Source organism: Convolutriloba macropyga, unplaced genomic scaffold (genome assembly GCF_964194025.1).
Source record: "Convolutriloba macropyga unplaced genomic scaffold, txConMacr16.3 SCAFFOLD_4823, whole genome shotgun sequence".
NCBI classification, from domain to species: Eukaryota; Metazoa; Xenacoelomorpha; order Acoela; family Convolutidae; genus Convolutriloba; species Convolutriloba macropyga.
In genome coordinates, this window is record NW_027452493.1 from 4,114 (window position 1) to 19,266 (window position 15,153).

The 15,153-nt window shown below is 37.7% G+C and overlaps 1 protein-coding gene across 1 annotated transcript; it reads right to left on the reverse strand.

The window, feature by feature from the left end:
• Positions 1–220: 220 nt before the first annotated feature.
• LOC142357525 (uncharacterized) lies at positions 221–10,349 on the reverse strand (the record flags this gene model as incomplete). The annotated part of the gene is made up of 3 exons (XM_075409138.1): positions 10,009–10,349; positions 3,960–4,115; positions 221–465 (listed from the first exon to the last, which is right to left on the reverse strand). Coding segments are annotated over exons 1-3 (717 nt in total), but the record flags the coding sequence as incomplete, so codon positions are not given.
• Between the last annotated feature and the right edge of the window lie 4,804 nt (positions 10,350–15,153).

Consider the following 15,153-nt stretch of genomic DNA (forward strand, 5'->3'; position numbering starts at 1 on the left):
CTGATCAGAACTCATTAGTCTAGAAAGTCTGATCAGAGATAATTTCGGTCTGGAAAGTCTGATCAGAGACAATTTCGGTCTGGAAAGTCTGATCAGAGATAATTTTGGTCTGGAAAGTCTGATCAGAAGCAAATTTGGGTCTGGACCTCAACCTGGGTATAGCTCATCTTGTATTTTTGGTTAATATTTTACAGTTAATAGAATATAAGATTAGCCTTACGCTGTATTTCTCTTTGACGTATGTTATTGCCTTGCTAAGGTAGTTGGTGTTCCTAATGATATTTGGTTTGTAGTTCTCTTTGGTACTAGTTTTTCTATCCAGATCTCCTAGCCTCAGATGAACAGCAATGAAGTTGCAGTCTTTGTCGCATCTTCTTTTCTTTTGTAATGTTGCTCTGATTTCTAAGCTTTTTGCTTCCACATCAGTTCTGAAGATTAGCGTTTTCCGGAGAGCTGAATATACGTCTGAAAAAATATTGACTTTGAAATCGCTTTTGAACTGAGTTCACCTCCGGCACTTGTTGAGATTTCAGCGTCGTTTGAGCGCATTATTTTAAGAATTACACCGATTGCACCGAAAAGCGCTGAATGGGCTCAAATTTTCAAAAAAACTCAGTTGCCAATCTCTGCAAATTGTTGCGCTCAAATGTGCTGAAAATTTGCAAGAAATGAGCCTATCTCAGCGATTTTAAAAATAATTTCAGCGTAATTCAGTGCATTTCTGCAATGATTCCCGAAATTCAGGCATTTAATCTGATCTTCCGTTGAAAATAACATTTATTTTCAACGGAAGATCAGATTAAATGCGACATGCGTTAACATTTTTTGCGACATGCGTTAAAATTATGCAAGACATGCTCCCAATTGTAAGTGCGTTCGCTACATAACTAAAGCGCAAATTAGAATCTTTCAGCGCATTTTTTCTAAAACGGATTATATATTATTAAAATCAAAAGCAATGACAAAAGGTTTTAAAAGCAACGGTACATTGGAGTAAGTGATGCCTGAAGAAGAGGTGAGCGGGGATAGAGACCCAGACAACGCAAAAAATAATCCATTTGAGCTGAACTTTTAGAAAGTTAAGGGGATTTCAGCTAAAAATTTCCAAAGTTCCCCGGATTTCAGCATTTTTCGGCGTTTTATTTTGTAAGGATTTTGCTCTTTTTTTAAAAAACTGAGCAGATTCAGCGCTTTTTGGACATATTTCCTGGGTCGAGGTGTGACCACCACTCAACGCAAAATTATGTAAGCTATTAGGTGAATGTGGAAAATTTTTTAAGATAAGCGGTGAATGAGGTGAAATTACCTAAGTCAGGTGGTGAATGCGGTGAAAAAGAAAATTTTATCGCATGGTAGCGGGGAAATTACATAATTTCACCGCTGAATTTAGCGATGAAAAAACATAAACTCATCGCTTTGATGAAGTGTCCAAATTATGTGAGATAAGCGGTGAATGTAGTGAAGTTATATAAAATCGCCGCTTAACCTAGTGGTGAAATTACATAAATTCAACGCTTAGATAAAACCGTTGAAATTGTGTGAGATCAGCAGTGAATGCAATGAAATTATATAATTTCACTGCATAACTTAGTGGTGAACTTACATAATCTCACCGTTTAGAAAAAATTGTTAGAATTGTGTAAAAACAGCAGTGAATGCGGAGAAATGACAAAAATTCGCCGCTAACCTGAAAATCAACCTTTAAATAACATACAATCAACAAAACCGCTTCGAACTGTTTTTCATCCAACGAAGTAAAGATACATTTATTAAAGGACTCACTGAAAAGATACCCACGAATGATCGATCTAGAAACTCTTTTAAGAGGTGAATTGATGTACTTTCACCACTTGAGTAAGTGGTGAACTTACAAAGTCACCACACTTCACCACTCAAATTTGTAACTTTACCGCTAATTTTACAAAAAATTCAACGCGCATGTTTTACAGAAAGTTGAGTGAATTTGATTTTAATTCAAAGCAAATATTAGTGAGAGGTGGGGCAGTAGAAGAGGGAGTGTCTGACATGCGTGAGGTGAGAGGTTCGAATCCGTGTAAGGACGGTAATTTGCAGTAAGCGGTTAAATGTAGTGAATTTTTGTAAGTTCACCGCTTACTCTAGCGGTGAAGTTACATAATTTCACCGCATTTCCTTACAAAATTATGTACAAAATTTGCTGTGAAAAAAAAACAGCTTTTCACTGCTTATCTTACATATTTTTCCGATTTTTCCTCGGCCCTGTTATTCAGAAACCTTCTCGACGCGAGCAATAAAATAACAAGTGTAATTGATTTTAGAGGCCAATTCGGAACGCAAGCGCAAATAAATGCTGTTTTATGAATTAAGGTCTAATATTTCATTTTCAAAAACCCGTGGATCTGTAGCACTGGTGATCTGATATTGAAAGAAGATGCCACCGTGAAAAAAATACATTCCTTGTGCCATGGCACAGCGTTTTTCGGTACTAATCATTAACTAACCCGCTTATTGATGAAAAAAGTATTGACTCATGTCTACTTCAAGTATTTTTAATAAGCATTGTTTCTTCCCTTCTCCCTGTCTAATTCAGAGAAAAACAGACTATTCTCACTTTAAGATACAACTCCTGAACCATGTAAATCTGACAATCCTATATAAAATTTAGTCATTTGATTGTTTTTTGTGTCAAACATTATTTTCTGGCTGAAAGACAAGTAGCTTTTTTCTGCACTTTTTTTTACAAAAATCCCAAAGTTTCAGTTCATTGATATTTGATCTTTTGGTTTATGAAGGCTCTCTTGTAGGAACCGTTGAGTAAAAAGTTCTTCTCTTTCCTGAGTCGGTATATAAACTTTCATAGGTTATTTATAGTCATTTTATAGTAAATTTTATAGTCATTATAGTTTTTATCCTTATTATAGTTTTTTTAGTCACAATAGAATCAAACTGAAATTACTCTGAAATTATGACTAGCCAGTCTGTATATTGATATGATCAGAAAATGGACGATAGCCTTTTGTTTTTTTCAATTATGCAGTTAGAATAATTGTGGTGACTGCTAAGGTTATACGCAAATGATTACGTGACACGTTTTTAGCAGAAAATCAAGAAAAAATGGATCTTTCCAAATATAGCTCTCCTCAATCAAACTGATGCCCCACGTTATGGTATTTTTTCATGATTGGGGGGGTGTAGTTTATCTGGCCGGTAGGCTGGGTAGAAGAGGGGGAATAGACGCTATAATTAGAAAAAAAAACAAAAGATCGCCGTTGGATTTAGATGCCATTGGGATGACATAGCCAGACCTCAGTCCTAATGACAGTTAGGATTTCGTTTTCAGTGTTCAAATTAAAATAACAAACGCTGTTGCCAGGAGCGAAAAAGTATTATATATTGAATGAAAGACTTTGAGTATATATTAGATCATAAAGCGTTGTCGAAAGAGGAATCCACGAATTTTTCAATTAAAATTGTCAGTGGAAACTTTTGGCAGGCTTAGAAGAAAGTTTTTGGAATTGATTAAAGGGAATCTGTTTCAGTTCAGGGCGGCAAAATCATATAAGACAAAATTTCATTGTTTTTTCTACGAAATAAGGGATTAAAATTTCTATTCCACAGGTCTCCCTGGAATAAAAGCAGGCTCTCCTGAATCAAATCCAACAACTTCCAGCTAAACCTGCCAACAGTTTCCCCAAACAGTTTTAATTCAACATGTTTTTGAGTGCATGTTGTTTTCAAACAAATTATTCCCGTTTTTCTAGCGTTTACTGAATTTCTTTGTAGAGCTGAAGTTTAGCTCAATTAATGCTTTTTGTTAGCTTAAAAAGGAGGTGGAACAATTACAGTTGCGGCGCTTCAGCTCTAAATTTTACTTCAAAACGGTCAATTTTAAAGTTTTTTTCACGTTTTCCTACTTCTTTTTCACATTAAACCACTCATCTGAAAAGGTTATGTGACATTATTAAAAGGTGATAAATTACAGTCTGTCATCCAGGGAACCATCATTGGACACCAGAACACCCCAAGAGTCTCTCCGTACACATCTGCTGGGAGATAGCCATACTCGTTCAACAAATTGCTATAAAGGTTTTCAATTGAGGGATTCATTGTCAGTTTATAATATCCACGGTGGCACTCTAAAACAAAAGAAAAGGAAATTGAGATCTTTTCCGTATGTACTGATTAAAATACACTGAGTTTAACACTGAAAACGCATAATTCTCTAACGTGAGTATACAAGTTTCCCGGGTCGAGGAAAAATCGGAAAAATATGTAAGATGAGCAGTGAAATGTTGTTTTTTTTTCACTGCAAATTTCGCACATAATTTTGCGGTGAATTGCGGTGAAATTATGTAGTTTCACCGCTATAGTACGCGATGAACTTACAAAAATTCACCGCTTTTCACCGCCCGTTCATAGGTTCGAACCTCTCACATCTTGCAACTTATCCACTTCTTCTTCCACTGCGCCATCTCTTACTATATCCTAGAATTTTTGTTTTGAATATAAATCAAATTCCCTTTAGATTTTGTAAAACATGCGCGATGAATTTTCGTAAGATTTGCAACTTCCAGCGGTGAAATCACATCTTTTAGCGGTGAATGGTGGTGATTTTTTTGGAGGTTCACCGCTTACTCTGTGGTCAAATTACAAAAATTCATCGCTTAGAAAAGAGTGTCAAAAAGATGTAAGATTAAGGGGTTTTAGTGGCGGGCGGTAGGGGTAAAAACTAAAAATTCCTCCCTTTTCCCCAACGCATTAACTTCTGAGCTCACACAATTTTAACTTTTTTTTCGAAGCAGTGAATTCATGCAAGTTCACCACTAATATAAGCGGTGAATTTATGTAATTTCATCGCAATCACCTGTTATCTTACAAAAGTTTCCACATTCGCCGCTTATCTTACATAATTTTGCATTGAATGGCGGTGACACCTCGACACGGGTTTAACCATAACCGGTACACAAAGTTCATTAGTCCATCCGAGTTGTACGTGATCTCTTTTTCAGATGATATCGGAGGTCAAGATGTGGTCAATTATCCAACATTTTTTTTCACTACATTAATAAGATTGTACAGCTTCACTAAATTTTATTATGTTACCCAATAAAGATTTAAACTTTTGATGAGACGTCTTATCAGATCATGCACAATGAAAATACTGATCTCGATATTTATATTTTAAGTAACAATTTCTGCGAGCCAAAATAAACCATTGCCCTAACCTACCAGGCAAAATCAGTGCTGAATCAGAACGAAATAGTCTGATTCCGGTTACATTCTTCCTACTTTTTTTCTGATTCAGACTCTGAACCAGGCTCAGAATCAGAATATATTCGGGTGACCTCTGAACAACTTCTCAGACCTTGCACTCTTGCTGCTGGAAATAATTGTTACCTTGTTTCATTAATATCATGCAGCTTTGCTACTTTGCATTGATAACGACATGAGGCAACAAACATCTTAAGCTCAAACAATTCGCTTATAGAATTTCTATGAGCAATTTTCAACTTTGTCATGACAGATTTTTTCAAAAAGGAAATTTTTCACGTTCTTTGTTGTCCTTCGATGCTTTATCAATATAGCCGAAGTGTGCGAAGACCTAGAAGAGTTTTTTCTCAAGCTATTACAATCTGATCTTATGCGCATTTTAAATAAAGTCTTTTTCACTCAATCATTTATCACTCCTCCCTCAAATTGCGCATCATCTATGTTTCCGTTTATAAACAACTTCTGTGGTCTAACTCAAAGACTGGGGTTCGTGCCTCTAAATTTTTTTGGTTGTCTGGGCAGAGAAACGATTGTCTGGTACCGGATTTGAACTAAAATTAGGTACATCTTAGCCTGGTGTGCTAGCGGTTAAACCAACTGGCCGTGAGCTCCCGAACTTGGGAATATTTATAATTCAATCTCCTGTTCTTTCTTGATCTTCGATGCTTCATCTAGTTAGCATGTCATACGTGGAATCAGTCAAATTTCATTTCAAGTTTTGCCAATCTTATCTTGTGCAAATTTCACAATAAAATAATCGCTCTCAGACTTCTAACACCTCACTCAATATCAAAAGAATTTTATACTGTTGAGAAGCTTATTTTTTGAAAAAACTTGAAAAATGGAACACAGGAAGCAATGAATAGCTCTGAAAAAATTATAGTGGATTTTTGTTTCACCAAAAAAAAAAAGAACAAAGCTGGGAAATTGAAAAACATCACTAGACTTCTACTTGGTTTATTGTTATTCGAAATGTTTCTCAGTGCAAGTTTTGCGTAAGGTTGTTCAGTTTTAATAATATTGAACTTGGAATATGTATGTCATTAGAGACATGAAATATGCCCCATGAAAAAATTAAAACTATATACTGTCCTAAATTTTTGTTCGTGGCCTTTTCAAATCTGATGACATATTCATTATCCATTTTTTTCTAATTTTGCCAATCAGAGCCGAATTCTATTTAAAACTTTAAAAAATATTGCGTCGAGACGTGTTTCAAACATAAGCCTAAAACAAGTCTATTAATTATTTACAGTTTACATGTATCGTTCTTTTTTGGGCAAGAGAAATCTGCATTCTATATCAGGGCTATTTACTGTTTTTCGCTTTGTGTGCTCTAGTTTTGGCAAGCATTTTTAAACAAATTTAACAAAAGTATTCAATTAATTAGATTTTGGATTTTTTGTACTTTTGTTTTTGCGCGATGTGTTGGAAGGTTGAGAGAGAACAACCTTTTGTAAATATAGCGCAGGGGATTTTTTTTAACAAAGTCTGAAATGGGCTTGACTTGTTCAAAGTATAACTGGCTAAGTAGATAAAAACTTAAGTTTTGAGAATTAAGAATAGAATAAGTCATAGGAAAGGCTGAATTTCGAGAGCTCTCAAACAATAGTGTAATGAATAGCACTCCAGGTGAGCATAGAAGAGATGCTAATTCACATCCAGTACTGGTCCGTGATCATAGAAGTTGGGTCTGTTTAAACACCCACAGCAGTTTATGGGCCCAGACCCTATTCTGAGCTGGACTACAAAAAGGATACAAGATGTTTAGAGACCGAAAATTGTGGGATTCGCAATTTAGGGGGGAGTGATAGACTACTGATAAACTTAATGTGAAATCCCGGGTCGAGAAAAATTGACTCTCAACCCGGGATGTGCAAAAATAAAGGACTGACATAGCTTGACAAAAAACTCTTCTAATTCAATGTAACCGTCGCCAAAGTGATCAATTCCTTAAGAACAACAAAAAATGTGGGCAATTTTGCACAATGTGTCGGTACAAACCGAAATTTAATAACGAAATACATATGAATTCTATAGAATTGAAATATTTGGGATGAAGATATTTAGGAAAGAGTTGTTTAGAGTATTCTCATAACTGGAGTATTATATAATTATCCCAAATAATTTGAGTTTGAACCTGAATACCCAGGTTTAGACCTCGACTTATGAAACGAATTTAAATTTCTAGTAGGGGGGGGGGGTCTTTATTGACTATAAATACACAGTCCTGAACTTAGGTAAAGTCAAGGTAAAGTCTTTTCATGGGTCCAGCTAAGTATTTTCATAGCCAATTAAAGTCGAGCATGGTCTTTTCATGAGTCGAGAATCGCATTTTGTGGGATTAATAACAGTTAGCCTTTCCATAATTTTTTTTGTAGTTGTGTAATAACAGCAACGCCAAACTAGCGTTACAACAGGCAGTCCAATTTCAAAAAACAGGTGGATTTCCGCCAAACAATCGTAAGAATTAAAGAATTCTTAAGATAAATTAGTTTTTGCAATTAAGCAATATAGCGAATTTGTTTGGCTGAATTCAGCTAGTTAACAAAGCTCTAACAATCGACATTTCATCATCCATGAGTTTAGTTTGTTATGATTTAGTTCATTTGGTTCTATAAGTCGTTTTTTTTCAAATACATTTATAATAGCACAGTTCGTTTTTCTGGAAAATATGAGAAACATTGAAAAATTTGAAAGGTAGAACCGTTGACTACGTTATAAGCAAAGACCAAATTGTTGTGCAAATGTAAATTTTATGGGTCCAGCATTAACACTTTATGTCGAGGTAAAGTCGAGCATCATTTTTGGGTCGAGCTAAAGTCCAGCATCAAAAAAATTGGTCGAGCCAAAGTCTAGCTGAATTCTTTTCATGGGCTGTTTGAGTCCAGCATGGTCTTTTCATACCACCTTTTCGTCGAGCATGGTCTTTTCATAATTGGAGGCCTAGACCTGGGTAGTGTTTTCAGCAGTGGATACATTAGGTGAAATTTTTCCTTGGCAACCAGGATCTTAATTTTACTTCGAAATCAGGAACTGGCCATATTTTCAATTTTTTTCCTCTTTATTCTTCAACATTGGCTACCGCCGAAAGCATGTTTTCTTTTTATGACATTGGTTGCCGCTGAGAGCATGTTTTTTTAAATTGGCTTCCGTTAAAAACGTGTTTTCAGTTTTTGACATTGGCTTCCGTTGATAACACTTTTTGATTTTTTGACAATGACTTCCATTGATAACATGTTTTCATTTGATTTTCAGATTTAAATATTTAGAATTTAAGAAAACCGCAGAAGTACTAAAATATGATCTTTTCACTAACCTATTCGTCTAAAATGAAAATGCGAATTCAATTAGAGGTAACCCAAGCCAGATAATCAGAGGTCAAGTGGCGAGTGATGTTTGCTCTTAGAATAACCCAAACTCTGGGTCTAACGGAAAAATGTTCAGATCATATAAGCCCATGCATGCGAATAATAAAGAAAAAAGGAAAACCTTGAAGTCCAATTGGTTTAAAAAAAGATGGTGAAATTTGAAAAAAAAGTTTAATGTGATGAAAAAGTGGAGAGTTTGGGAAAATGTTGAAGAAAAACCGTTAGCAACAAGCACACGCTTCACTACGAAGCAGCTAGAACCTCTTGTTGATAATAAAGACAGACAAATCAACAAAAAATGTTGATTGGCCATTTTTTCAAAATTTATTCATAATTTTGGAACAAATTATAAAAACATTGATATAAAAGCAAGAAACGTTCAAAAATTTTAAATAGACAGACAACAAGAGTAGCTGAAAGCAATCAGAATAGATGATTAGTTTAAGTATAGACAAACAATATAACCAACAAATAAATTGAATCAAAAACCAAATACAGAAGAATCTCTCCAGCTTTTCAAGAAATTAAATGCATCAGTTTAATAACTGGATAAGCTATCAAGTAAAGTAAAATTTTGGATTCAGATATGCTCCATTTGTGACAAATGGCGAATTCAGTAAATATAATTGGAGGACAACGCAACATGAAAAACAAAAACTGTCAGAATAATTTATCTTATTTTCTGAAAACATTAAGATCCAATCTTAAAAACCGTTGGCTAGGATCTTGAACAAACAATAGTTTTTTTTCAATAATCCAAATACTCAGACCGTACACTACTATGACGCGGACAAAAATCCAGAAAAAAAAATTAAAACGTCAATGTTTAAAAGTTTTTACACTAAGAAATAGATTAAAAGCTGTCAATAGCATTTATTATAAAAGAGAGATATTGTTTAGTCTTACTTGACCCAGTTAGAATATCAGCGAGAACGCTCAGTTTCGTTCAGTAGCAGTTGTTCTGTTCAGTTAGAGCACGCAAAAGCATCAGTGAGACCTGTCAGTACTGCAAACCGCTAGCAATACAATATAAAAACAAAAAAATTTACAAAATTTACAAAAGTTCAATGGAAGCACTATTTTCTTTATTAGAACTATTGGTTTCAAAGTGGAAGAAGCGAGGAATAAGCGTAAAAAACGAAGAAAAACCAATGAAAGGAGCATAACCTTTTGAAAATTCAGCGCTTTTCACCGCTTCAACTCCTCGCGAAATATCAGGGATCTCAGCACTTTCGTGCGCTTTTCAGTTCAAAACTATGTAATATTTTAAGAAAACTTCTCTCATTTTTTTTTAGAAAACTTCTCGGCCCGGGCTATCCCAGTTGAAATTTTGTACAAATACTATAGTATTTCATATTTTTGTTTGTAAAACCAGCAGATAACATACCTCGTGGTTCTTCAACGCAGAAACCATCAAAACCTTTGACGAATTTCTTGCAAATTCTTCCAACGTCAAAAGCTGTTCCTAGTTCAAGCAGCTGTCTGTAGATAAATATTGCTGTAACACCAAACCTGTAATAAACTGCTAGGGCGAAAGCTAAATTTCCTATTTGATTACCAATGCGACCCATGCAGTCTGGGGAAAATAAACCTCTTTCGTTAAAATATTCATGGAATTGTGAACAGTTGGCGGTGGTTTTTTCATTCAGTGTTATAGATATTAATGACAGAAACAAAACAAAAAACGTGTGAATTTTTTTCATACCTAAATTGGTTAATGAACCAAAAGTTGTTTTCAGCTAAGTGTACCTGACGATGAGGTCTTTGTGCTTGTAAATGTTTACGCATAAACTCACGCGATTGTCTTCAAACGCAAAAACAAAATTGTTGTGTTTTTCATGAAGAGAAAAACGAACACGTTATAAGATAAAGAATGAATTGAATCAAGTCATTAGCACGCATGCTTAATTTTTTTAGGTTAAAGACCGAACAGCGAACATAGGCAATAAACAGGTGAAAATGTACCGAGAAAAAGTGAATATATGTCCCATGTTGACAATAGTATAAAAAACACCCTAAGAAATAGTACTCGTTGTTAGTACCATTTCGGCACCCTTTTCTTCGAGAAAAGGGTGGAATAAGCTGAGATAAAGAGGTAAATGCCTTGAGTGCGTTGAATTTTTCAACAAATTTTTACGAAATTTGTTGGCAGATACTAGGTGCGTTTAATAGTCCCGTCTATCTGTCCTCTCCGAGATATATTTTGTTATTATGATATGTAATAATGTTGATAATAATGTAAGTAATGAATTTGTTGATTTAATGATTTAAATTGATTTATTTTATCATAAAAATGAGAAATTTATTCTTTCTTTCACTTCTTTCTATCTTTGCATAATTTCAGCGTTTTTGTCAGCACATTTCTTGCTAAGCGTTTTTCTAAAGAAATAAATTGAATTTATGAAAGATCCTTGCACCAAATCATGGTCATTATTCACATACATCAATCAACAGAACAGAGACGTCTAGCCTCAAATTTAAATTCATATTTTTTCAAATGCGTGTGACTTTTTTCTTATCATTCTTTTCCTTCTCCATTCTTCAGAATTGTTTCCGTTTTCGTATCAAGATCTTGTGGTTTGCGGTGAAACTTAATGTGTTCCCGCTCATTGGATGACACAAGCATTTATGATACTCGCATAGAAATTCTTACTGCTAATTGAGTGACCTCCATTATGAATAACAACCTCTTATTCTCACTGTGTGAAAAGACAATCAGATTTGAATCAGCCTATTGATAATCACAATAGGTTCTTCAATTTTCTGTGACATCCCTAGCTAAATTTCACAACAGTGCTTTTCTTGCTATAAGCCCCGTGGACGTCTTTCTCACAAGGGTCAGTGAGAAAGACTGAGGCGACGGCGCGTACTCTAAAAACAAATTATCTGGATAAAATTTCTGAAATCAGAAGATAGAATTTTATGCAACATCATCATCCAAAACTCCTCCGGAAGACTCGCTCCAAAGACACAACCTCATTCTACGGTTCCCACACTTGGTTAATCGCGGGTCTAATTTCAGCGCCAGTTTTGCTGGTTTGTAGGCATTTCTTTTTCGCCAAGCTTTGTTCTGGATAACATAGCCCAAATTGTTCCTGAATCTTCTTCTCTGAAGATTATCACACTCACACTTTAATCATAAGAAGGAGTAATGACAGCACTTAAAAATTTCGAGTCAGCAGCTTCTGTTTCGTCTAGCCCCTGCTGCAATGCAATTGAACTCTGTCTGCAAGTTTTAGTGGGAGCGACTGACGTTTGATATTTAATTGACAGGCTAGCTGCTATGAAAGTTGAGAAGGACTGTATTTGTGAAGAATTTGTCTCAAAAAAACTGATAATCATAATTAGTATAGTCCTGCTGAGGTTGTTGATTTCTTGAGTCTTTTCATAATTCAAGATTTAAGATGTATCAATAAAAAATGATCGGCCTACAGAACATTTTGTTCAAAATTTCATCCGCTCTCTGCTGTTTTGCTGTTTTTTCCTCTGCATTTCATTTATAATTCTGTGCAGTTTTTGGACGCGTATTATTTGATTAGTTTGCGGGTGAGACCAAGCATTTTTTGGACTCAATTCTTCAAATTGTTTTATCTGAAGTATTTCGATCATGACCAAAACATTAATCTCTTTCGGTTAAGAGATTGACAAAATAAATTCATTTCTATATTCGAGTTTTTTATATTGTCAGTTAATGCAATTTAATACCGCTGATAACATTCAAAGCGAATAACATTCCTGCTACCATTCCATTCCCTAGTCGAAAATTAATGGAAAGTTTATAAAAATTTATAAAAAATTTACAAATATTTCCAAAAAAGATGCATTATTTTTACAAATTTTTACAAAAAATTCCGAAACTTTTGCATTAATTTGTAAAAATTTGTAAACTCTTGCCTTGATTTATAAACAGTTTTCAAATACTTCCATTAATTTACAACAAGTTTGCAAATTTATGCATTATTTTATAAACAAGATTTACAAATTAATGCAAATTGTTGCATTTTTTTTTTAAAAAAAAAACCGTAAAAAACGCTAAATAATAGCTGTTGAGACTCCAAAAATGAGCCTAAAAGCCTATCCTATAGAGCCTAGAAACCTATCTTATAGAGCCTAGAACCTATCCTATTCAAAAACGAGAAGCTCTTAAAATTTAAATATACAAAAAAAATAAAAGAGCACCACACGAAAAGCAGCAAAAGGCATCAGCGTTATCAATATAGGGCATCAAAGAAGCTGTTCTTCTTCTTCTTCTTCTTCCGTTTTTTTTTTCATTTTTTCAAACAATTCTCTTCAAAACAATTTTCTTTTTGTTTCTGTTGACTGGTTCCCAGGTGTCCTCGTTCCCGGGTGTCCTCGTTCCCGGGTGTCCTCGTTCCCGGGTGTCCTCTCCTCGTCCTCGGCTGTCGTCAGATCCTGAAGAAAAAGGAAAACTGAATACAAGAGAACAGCAGCAAAAAAACCATGCACAAAAGTGCATGGTTACCCCCCACACCGAGCCAAAGCACACCAGGGCAAAAGCAAAGCCCAAAAAAAACCAAAACCTAATGCCTGTGCCGAACACCTAAGGGGGCAGGGGGAACAAAAAGGGGCAAAAAAACCGGCACAGGCAGAAAGAGCCCTCCCACCCATAACCTAAGCACCCAAAGCCAAGAGCAAAGCCAAGCAAAGCAACACCTAGGGCCTGCGCCAAAAGCCTAGTGGAGGGGGATAGCGCAAAAAGCGCTCAAAGACCTAGTCCTAAGAAGGCGCAGGCAAACACTTGGGCAAAGAAAAAGCCCAAACAAAACACCTAAGAAAAAATGGCGCAAAAAAGGCGCCAAAACAGACCAACCTCACCGGGTTGAAGAAGCCAGGAGACCCTCCAGCCAGCCCACCACTGAGCCGCTCCAGATCCAGGTGTCCTCTCCTCGTCCTCGGCTGTCGTCAGATCCTGAAGAAAAAAAGAAAACTGAACACAACAGAACAGCAGCAAAAAAACCATGCACAAAAGTGCATGGTTAACCCCCACACCGAGCCAAAGCACACCAGGGCAAAAGCAAAGCCCAAAACCAAACCTAATGCCTGTGCCGAACACCTAAGGGGCAGGGGAACAAAACGGGGCAACAAAAAACGGCACAGGCAAAAAGAGCCCTCAAACCCAAAACCTAAGCACCCAAACGCAAGAGCAAAGCCAAGCAAAGCAACACCTAGGGCCTGCGCCAAAAACCTAGTGGGGGGGGGGAGAGCGCAAAAGGCGCTCAAAAAACCTAGTCCTAAGGAGGCGCAGGCAAACACGTGGGCAAAGCAAAAGCCCAAGCAAAACACCTAAGAGAAAAAGGCGCAAAAAGAGGAGAGGGGAGAGAGGGGGAGAAGGCGAGAGACAGAGAGAGAGGGAGGGGAGCAAAGGGGAGGGGAGGAAGGAGAGAGAGAGAGAGCAGGGGGGGGGAGAAAGGAGAGGGGAGCAAAGGGGAGGGAGGGAGATGGGAAGAGAAGGGAAGGGGGCAGAGGCGAGAGAGAGAGAGAGAGAGAGAGAGAGAGAGAGAGACGAGAGAGAGAGAGAGAGGGAGAGAGAGAGAGAGAGAGAGAGAGAAAGAGAAGCAAAGGGGAGGGGAGGAAGGAGAGAGAGCAGGGGAGGGGGAGAGGGGAGGGAGGGAGAGGGGAAAGAGAAGGGGGAGCAAAGGCAAAGAGAGAGAGAGAGAGAGAGAGAGAGAGAGAGAGAGAGAGAGAGAAGCAGAGGGGAGGAAGGAGAGAGAGAGAGAGAGCAGGGCAGGGGGAGAAAGGAGTGGGGAGCAAAGGGGAGGGAGGGATAGGGGGAAGAGAAGGGAAGGGCGAGCAGAAGGGAGAGAGAGAGAAGCAAAGGGGAGGGGAGGAAGGAGAGAGAGCAGGCGAGGGGGAGAAAGAAGAGGGCAGCAAAAGGGAGGGAAGGAGATGGGAAGAGAAGGGAAGGGGGAGCAGAGGCGAGAGAGAGAGAGAGAGAGAGAGAGAGAGAGAGAGAGAGAGGGAGATGGAGAGGGAGAGAGAGAGAGAGAGAGAGAGAGAGAGAGAGAGAGAGAAGCAAAGGGGAGGGGAGGAAGGAGAGAGAGCAGGGGATGGGGAGAGGGGAGCAAAGGGGAGGGAGGGAGAGGGGAAAGAGAAGGGGGAGCAAAGGCAAAGAGAGAGAGAGAGAGAGAGAGAGAGAGAGAGAAGCAAAGGGGAGGGGAGGAAGGAGAGAGAGCAGGGGAGGGGGAGAGGGGAGCAAAGGGGAGGGAGGGAGAGGGGGAAGAGAAGGGAAGGGGAGCAGAGGCGAGAGAGAGAGAGAGAGAGAGAGAGAGAGAGAGAAGCAAAGGGGAGGGGAGGAAGGAGAGGGGAAGAGATGGGGGAGCAAAGGCGAGAAAGAGAGAGAGATAGGCAGAGGAGAGGAGCAAAAAGCAGGGGAGGAGAGAGGGCAGGGGCGCCGACAAGGGGAGGGCGAGAGAGGGGAGAAGCAGAGAGGGAGAGAGCGGGGGGGAGCAGAGAGGGAGAGGACAGAAAGGGGTGGGAGAGGGCAAAGGCGCAGAAAAGACCAACCTCACCG